Source organism: Mauremys reevesii, linkage group 25 (genome assembly GCF_016161935.1).
Source record: "Mauremys reevesii isolate NIE-2019 linkage group 25, ASM1616193v1, whole genome shotgun sequence".
Lineage (NCBI taxonomy): Eukaryota > Metazoa > Chordata > Testudines > Geoemydidae > Mauremys > Mauremys reevesii.
In genome coordinates, this window is record NC_052647.1 from 18,897,920 (window position 1) to 18,906,244 (window position 8,325).

At 67.2% G+C, this 8,325-nt stretch overlaps 1 protein-coding gene across 6 annotated transcripts in view; it reads left to right on the top strand.

Moving 5' to 3' along the window:
- The window catches only part of TNS2 (tensin 2), a 47,091-nt gene extending 39,266 nt beyond the window's left edge, over window positions 1-7,825 (top strand). For all 6 annotated transcript variants that reach the window (XM_039514249.1, XM_039514253.1, XM_039514250.1 and 3 more), the window contains 10 exons: window positions 370-1,214; window positions 1,630-1,716; window positions 2,517-2,648; window positions 3,312-3,404; window positions 3,812-3,889; window positions 4,462-4,539; window positions 4,925-5,093; window positions 5,443-5,511; window positions 5,786-5,815; window positions 6,623-7,825. In XM_039514249.1, coding sequence (XP_039370183.1) covers window positions 370-1,214; window positions 1,630-1,716; window positions 2,517-2,648; window positions 3,312-3,404; window positions 3,812-3,889; window positions 4,462-4,539; window positions 4,925-5,093; window positions 5,443-5,511; window positions 5,786-5,815; window positions 6,623-6,764 — 1,723 coding nt within the window. In that variant the 3' untranslated portion in view covers window positions 6,765-7,825. The remainder of the gene's footprint in view (window positions 1-369; window positions 1,215-1,629; window positions 1,717-2,516; window positions 2,649-3,311; window positions 3,405-3,811; window positions 3,890-4,461; window positions 4,540-4,924; window positions 5,094-5,442; window positions 5,512-5,785; window positions 5,816-6,622) is intronic.
- Window positions 7,826-8,325: the final 500 nt, after the last annotated feature.

Sequence of the window (8,325 nt, forward strand, 5' to 3'; positions counted from 1 at the left end):
ACAGAGCTGGGCCCAGGGATCCCAGGGTAGGCACAGCGAGGCCCAGCGGCAGAGGGGTCCGAGGACCAGAAACCGTCTCCCCCCCCCCACACACACACTCAAAGGAGACCAGCCCCCCCCCCCCACACCCCTTGATGATGCCCAGGGCACTGCTCCCCCTGCAGCAGGTGTCTTGGGGTCGAAGCTCCCAGCCCCTGGCCAGGGGACAGTCGTCCCCACTAGAAACAGCCTCCTGGGGTCCCCCGGGGAGCCACCAGCCTGTGCTCTGCTGCCCTGGCACAAGCTTCTATCTGCCCCCTGTGGGCTGCCCCCCATGCGCTGGCTGGTGCCTAGGGTGATACTGAGTGTGCCCCCTCTGTGATTCCACAGCCCCGCGATGCCCAAAGGCGGCACCCCGGCTGCCAGCCTGCAGGAGAGCTCGGCGTGCTCCAGCCCCGAGGACACGGCCCCACCCAGCGCCAAGAGGACCCCAGAGATGAGCTCAGCCCTGCCAGGGGCCGCGCCCAGCCCCACGCAGCCCCCTTCTCCGACACAGGCCTGTGCCCACGGAGCCACCTCCAGGGCCCAGGCCAATGGGCCGGCCCCGAGGCAGCTCTGTCCCCGAGCCCACAGCCCCGCCAGCCCGCCCCAGGGCACCGGCCTATCCAGGGTGAACCCGGGAGAAGCCCCGAATCACCTGAATGGCCCCAGCTGCCCAGCTGTCTCCCCTGATTCACCCCCCAGCAATGGGACCCCAGCGCACCTGCTGCCCCCTGGCATGGACAGGCTGGCCCAGCGCAGCCCCCCGGGCGCACCTGCCCACAGCCCGGCCTGCGCCAGCTGCAGAGCGACAGCTACGCTCAGGAACCCAGCCCCTTACAACGGGCACCTGCCCAGTGACAGAGCCGAGCTGGCCCCGGGCACCCTGGCCCGCTGCCCCAATGGCAGCCCCCTCCCGAGCCCCATCGCCTCCTACGGCCCCTCCGACCTGCAGTGCTCCCCGACCCCTGCCTTCCCCATCGCTACAGCCTACTACCCGGGCGGGGAGAGGAGCCCGCCGCCCCCGGGCTCCCCCAGCCAGGGCCACGCCCGCGATTCGCCGCAGCAGCCGCCCTTGCCCGAGAAGCGCCACACGCCAGCGGCTGGCAACTGGGAGAGGAGCTCGCCCCCAGGACGGGGCATCGGGACGGGCCACCACGTCACCTTCGCGCCCGACACCGCCAGGCCGGACCCAGGTAGGAGATCGGCTCCGCTGCGGGGACGGGAGGACGGCGCCAGGGTCCTTTCATAATCTGCCAGCCCGGGGAGTGAGGGTCTGAGCTGCCCCACAGCCAGCGCTCCTGCCCCGCTCCCTACAGCGCCCCCTGCTGGAAGAGGCTGGGCTGAAAGCCAGGAGCCATTGTGGCGAATGTCACGTCCCGCCCCGTCCCATAGTACATGAAGGAAACTAGCTACGCCAGCGGCTAGGGACGGGGCATTTGCTTTCATCCTGTTTTCCCCGGTCCCATGCAAAGCAGCCAGGGAAGAAAATACAAAGCAATGACGGAAGGCGAGAGACCCCCCCAGTAGGTTCCCACTTGAGACGTGAGCATGGTTTTCTTTCACCAGCATCCCCGTCCAGCTCAGCGGGGGCCCGTTCTTCCCTTTCAGACATGCAGCCGGAGAGCCACAGCAACGTCAAATTTGTCCAGGATACGTCCAAGTTTTGGTATAAACCCAACCTGTCTCGGGACCAAGGTACAGTGCGCGGGGGGTGGGGCTTACCTTGATTCAGTTCACACACGGGTCGGTTAGAATTTAGCAGCAGCCATTTCATATATTTTTAAGTAGGAAAAATCTTTCCCTGGCCCTCCACTCCTGCTCCAGGCCGCGCTCAGCTTTCAGAGGTGGGACTAGAACCCAGAGGGCCAAAACCCACCTGCTCTAACCACTAGACATCACGTCCATGAGAACCCAGGAGTCCTGACAGCTGCCACCCCTGCTCCAGCCGCTAGATACCAGTACCTCCCAGAGCCGGGGATAGAACCCAGGAGTCCTGACAGCTGTCACCCCCCCTCGCTCTAACCACTAGACCCCACTCCCATCCTACAGTTGGGAATAGAACCCAGGAGTCCTGGCTCTCAGCCCCTCCCCCACCTAACTAGCAGGCTGCACACCCCTCCCATGGGGCTAGAGACCCCGACATACAGAACCATCCAGGACCCCAGGAGCATCCTCAGAGCTCAGCTGTCCGGTCACCCCAGTCAGTCTGTGTGGAGGGGCAGCCTGCGACGTGGAGCCTGAATTCCATCCCAGCCAGGGCCAGGCAGCTGGCACCGTCTGGGCATGAGCTGAACCCCTGTGGGGCAAGAGGCAGCGTGTGCCCCCCCCCCCCCCGAATGGCACCGCACCTGCAGCTCTGGGCTTGGCTGCTACAGGGCATGAGGAGCCGCGGTTCTCTGCACACATCCGCCCTCGGGGGGGGGGGGGCGTAGGCAGGGGGTGACGGCTGGCACGGGAGGCTCAAACAGGCTCTTCCCCTCCCCCCCCCCGAGCAGCCATCGCCCTGCTGAAGGACAAGGAACCCGGCTGCTTCCTCATCCGCGACAGCAACTCCTTCCAAGGTGCCTACGGGCTGGCTCTCAAAGTGGCGACGCCCCCGGCCAACTGCCTCACTCTCCCGTCGAAAGGTAAGACCATGCCCAGGCAGCCACCGTCCGGGGCACTCAGACAGCCCCGGCTGCGCCCCGCAGCAGGAACCGATCACTATTACCCCCAGGTTGTAGGTGGGGAAACTGAGGCACGGAGCGGGGCAGGAATCTGCTCAATGAGCCTATGCCAGAGCTGGGAAGAGAACCCAGGAGTCCTGGCTCCCAGTTCCCCGCCCCAGCTCTAGCCACTAGACCCTGTTCCCACCCCAGAGCCAGGAACAGAACCCAGGAGTCCTGGCTCCCAGTTCCCCAGCTCTAGCCACTAGACCCTGTTCCCACCCCAGAGCCAGGAACAGAACCCAGGAGTCCTGGCTCCCAGTTCCCCCGCCCCAGCTCTAGCCACTAGACCCTGTTCCCACCCCAGAGCCAGGAACAGAACCCAGGAGTCCTGGCTCCCAGTTCCCCCGCCCCAGCTCTAGCCACTAGACCCTGTTCCCACCCCAGAGCCGGGAACAGAACCCAGGAGTCCTGGCTGCCAGCCCCCTCCCCTGCTCTACTAGCCCTTCCATTGCCCTTTGGGAGCTGGTGCCCATCCCATTGCCAGGGCGCTCCCAGCCCCACCGGCACCAAGGAGGAGGCAGGGCCTGGGGCAGGGGCGGGGCGGCGGCGAGGGTCTCTCACCTGCCTGAGTCCCTGCCCCAGGTGACCCCATGGAGCAGCTGGTGCGTCACTTCCTGATTGAGACGGGCCCCAAGGGGGTGAAGATCAAGGGCTGCCAGAACGAACCCTATTTCGGTGAGTGATGGGGGGTGGGGGGACCCCCGCTCCTGTCCATCAACTCCGCAGCCCTTGGCTACCTGCCCTTGGCATGTCGCCCACAGAGCGATCGGCACCCACAGCCGGGGGCATCTCGCCACCCCAGCCTGTCCCAGGCGTGGAGCTTTGCCTTGGGTCTCCTGCGAAGACGCCAGCTCATCCTGCAGGGGGGAGCCCCGGGGTGCACTGGCGGGGGGGGGGCAGCAGGCTGGACCCGCTTCGGGGGCTTGGAAGGGGTGCGAGCAGAAGGATGCCAGAGCTGGGGCTTTGGGGAGCAAAGGGCATCGAGGAAGGGGGCCAGGGCGGGGGCACGGGGAAGAGGGTTGTGTGGGGGCAGCTGGTTGTGGGCTGGCGCAGGGGCAGCTGACGGTGCGTGTGCCCTGCAGGAAGCCTGCCCGCCCTGGTCTCGCAGCACTCCATCACCCCGATCTCCCTGCCCTGCAAGCTCCGGATCCCCAGCAGAGGTACGTACCCGGGGGAGGGGGCACCCCCAGGCCAGGCTCCCGGGACCTCTCAGCTGCAGGGGCCACTGCTGCAGAACATGGGCTACACACAGCCGCTCTGGCACCCAGGGAGGGGGCAGCACCCCTCTGCCAGAATAGAGGGAGGCCCTGCCCTGACTGCGCTCTCCCACAAGAGGGCACTACCCGCAGGTTTGAATCCCGCCTGCATCCCTCTGCCCGGGCCCTGCTGTGGGGTGGGGGGGATGCACTGGGGCCCCCGGCGGTTCCCGGCTGCTTGGACAAGGCCCCAGGCTCCCTCTGCTCCGTGAAGGCGCACACAGATCCCCCACCCGCACCCCGACACGAACTCAGGCCGCACAGCCATGTGAACCCAGGAGTCCTGGGCCCCAGGGCGTGCCCCTGGCAGAGCTGGGAATGGAACCCAGGAGTCCTGACTCCCAGCACTCGCCCCTCCCCCTGCTCTAACCACTAGCCCCCCACACCCCTCCCAGCGCTGGGAATGGAACCCAGGAGTCCTGGTTGCTTGCTGCAGCCACTAGCCCATGCTGCCTCAGCATCCCTCTCTCGCTCAGATCCCGTGGAGGAGACCCCGGACGTGGCCATCCCCACCAATGTGAGCACGGCGGCTGATCTGCTGAAGCAGGGAGCGGGTAGGTCGGGCGGTCCCAGCACCCCCTTGGGGCTGGGAGCTGGCTGCGGTGGCACGGGAGCGGTAGGGATCCCATGAGTAGTTGTGGGGGTCCTGGGAGACGCCCACCCACGAGCCACTCAGCACAGAGCCAGCCCAGGCGGGGACGGGGGCACCGTACAGCAGGCCAGCCCCACCCTGGAAGCACAGGGCAGCCTGGCTGGGAGATCCGGACTGAGCTGGGAGGGCCTCTCCCTTGGGGTCCGCAGAGGGGGACCTGGGGGGGGGGTCACAGAGAGGTGGGGGGGGTTGGCCTGTGGGGGGCGGAGGAGGCCGGGGGTTGGGGGCGGGGGGGAAGGAGGCCCCCAGGGCTGCCCCCGCCGCTGACGGCCCGTCCCCCACCCCAGCCTGCAGCGTGCTCTACCTCAGCTCGGTGGAGACGGAGTCGCTGACGGGCCCCCAGGCCGTGGCCAAGGCGGCTGCCAGCACCCTGAGCTGCAGCCCCCGCCCGCTCGCCTGCCTCGTGCACTTCAAGGTCTCGGCCCAGGGTATCACCCTGACGGACAATCAGCGGAAGTAAGTGACACCCCTGCCGCGTGGGCACACGCCGGGCCCCCCTCCTAGGGGGGCAGCCTCATTGGGCCCCCCTCCTGCCCTGATCTAACAGGTGAGACCCCAGGCCCCAACCCTGCCCTCTCTGGGGCATCCCTTCCACTCTCTGCCTACCACGGGGCATCCCAGACCCTGCCCCCCACCCACCACGGGCATCCCCTGTCCAGGCACCACCCCCTGCTGCAGCACAACTACCCCTCCCCCATCCCCTCGCTGCCCCTGCTCCCGTCCTCGCGCTGGGGGGCTGGCCCTGCCCCGGGCCACCTGCCCCGGTGCCCTGCACTGACCCCCAGCCATTGGCTTGATCCAACAGGCTGTTCTTCCGGCGCCATTACCCCGTGAACAGCATCACCTTCTGCAGCACGGACCCGCAGGACAGGAGGTAACGGACAGTGCCACACCCCAACAGTGGGGGCTGGGAGCGCCTCCGTAGCCTGCGCTCCTGCCCCGCTGCCCCACGCTGGGAGGGGCTGGGACTGGAGTAGCCGGGAGCTCCCCCCACAGCCTGCGCTCCTGCCCCGCTCCCCACAGCACCCCCTGCTGGGAGAGGCTGGATCCAGCGTAGATGGGAGCTCCCTCCCCCAGAATCGCCGTCACTTAGAGCAAATATAATTTTACCTACGAGAGACAAAGGCCGTTTGTTTGTTTAACTGCAGGTGGACGAATCCGGACGGCACCACCTCCAAGTGAGTGCGGGGAGGGGCCGGGCCAGCGCTGCAGCCACAGCCCACTGGGGGCTGGGGGCCGGGGGCCAGCACCAGAGAGCTGCTCTCTCACGTGCCCTGGTGTAGAGTCAGAAACCCTGTGACCTGCACAGCCCTCCCCCAGGACCCCTGCACGGCCAGGACAGAGACCCTCCCCCGGGGACCCCTGCATGGCTGGGACAGACAGACCCTCCCCCGGGGACCCCTGCACGGCCGGGACAGACAGACCCTCCCCCGGGGACCCCTGCATGGCCGGGACAGACCCTCCCCCGGGGACCCCTGCACGGCCGGGACAGAGACCCTCCCCCGGGGACCCCTGCACGGCCGGGACAGAGACCCTCCCCCGGGGACCCCTGCACGGCCGGGACAGAGACCCTCCCCCGGGGACCCCTGCATGGCCGGGACAGAGACCCTCCCCCGGGGACCCCTGCACACCTGAGATAAAAACCCTTCCCCAGGGAACTCCTCCACCCTGCCCAGTAACCTGCATGGCTCTGCTCTGGGCCTGGCCCTTCTGTTTGTCCCATGGATACTCTTGCTTGGAGCATCCTTATGCTTTCACCCTGTTTCACCCGCAGGTGGACATGGCAGGCCTGGGGTGGGTGCAGCGGGGTTGGGGATCAGCAGGGCTGGGGTGGGCGCAGTGGGGCTGGAGTGGCACCATGTGGTGAAGTTTGACCCAGTGGGGCCAGGTCAGCGCCGGGGGACCAGGTCAGCGCCGGGGGCGGTGGGGGGGTGGGGTGGCGTCTCGCCGGCCGTCTGGCTCCAGTCTCATCTCCTCCCGCGCAGGCTCTTCGGCTTTGTGGCTAAGAAGCAGGGCAGCCCCTGCGAGAACGTCTGCCACCTCTTCGCCGAGCTCGACCCCGAGCAGCCGGCCTTGGCCATCGTCAACTTCATCACCAAGGTCATGCTGGGGACGCACAGGAAATGAGCGAGGCCGGGAGAGACGCCAGCCCTGCCCCTTTCCCCCGGCCGGCGCCCAGCCACGCAGGGGGCAGCGGCTCCCGGCGGGGGCAGGGGCTGGGCTGCGGGTGCAGCCCACCCATCTCGCTGACCCTCACGCAGGCCTGATCCCGCTCGCCCTTCAGTCAGGATGGGGAGGGGGGGTTCTCATCCGGCCCTTCCCCCCCCCCAGCTCAAAGCTTTAACCCTGTCAGAGACACCAAAACCCAAAGGCACCTGCCTAACGAGGGGCCCAGTTCGGTCACATGCCCTGCGGTGGCACAGGAGGGGTTAATGCTCAGGGCTCTGGAAGGGGGCAGCCTTGGGGCTGGTGCTCTCAGCGGTGCGGGGTCACTGGAGACAGCGGGGGGCATGGAAGGGGGGGCAGCCAGGGGCTGGGCCGTTGCCGAGGGGATGAAGGCGCCTAGAGGGGGAAGCGTCGGAGAAGCTGTATGTGCCGAAGGAGCAGGGGGCAGGAGCGCGCGGCATTGAGCAAGGCCAGGGCCCACCCTAGGGTGCCCGGCCCTGCATGGGGTTGCCAGGAGCCGAGGGAGTGGAAGGGACAAGTTCACGCTCCCGGCCTGATCAGTGCAGGCACTTGGTTCTCAGCATGCCAAGGCCTGGTCACGGGATTCAAGAGCAGAGCCAGCGTGGTCTAGGGGGTTACAGCAGGGGTGGGGCTGGGGATCAGGACTCCTGGGTTCTCTCCTCCTGCTGGGCTGCGTCTTAGCAAGTGCCATGTCAGTACTCATGCGAGGGGCTGGTTGTTTCCTCGGCGGGCCAGCTGCCTACGGAGGCGGGCTGCTCCCACAGCCGAGATCCTGCCAGCGCAGGCAGGGGCCGACTCAGGTCCTGCTGCCCCAGAGCGACAGCGCCTTGTGGGGAGAGGGAGCCGGGGCCCAGCCAACGCCCCACAGCTTCTTCGCCAGCCGCCTGCAGTGCAGAGGAAGGGCTGCAGCCGGCCGCTGCCGAAGGCCGCGCCGTGGGGGTGGGATTTAATAAAGAGAAGAGATCTATTTTTGTCTAATAAAGAATTTATATGAGCTCCAGGCAGAGGCGTCTCTCTAATGTCTATGGGGGGAGTGGAGCATGGGGCTTTAGCCAGCTGCATATTAACAACCTGCCGAGAAAAATACCCTCCCAGCCGGCGCCAGGCATCTGCACCGCTGCGTAGCCCGGCTCACTGCTCTGGGCACGCTGCCTCCAGGCCCATCTTTGCGCCTACCGGGCTGAGCCGAGCCTGGGATTTGGGAAGGGGCCGAGGGGCCCAGCCCCGTCGGCTTGGAGCAGCAAGGGAGAACTCAGCCAGCAAGCAGGGAGGGAGGGGGAGAGGAGCTCCCATGGGGGCTGGGTCCAGACCGTGCACCGAACTCCCGGGATCAAAGGACCAGCCCCCTCCCAGGGCCAGGTTTGCTGCTCTGACCAGACACTTAAAAAACAAGCTCCCCAGCTCCGCCCCAGGGGAGGGCGAACGAGCCACCCGTGACAGATGTTAGCCACGCTGCGTGATGCACGCCTGGAAGATACTAGCCTGATGAGCCGTGATGGAG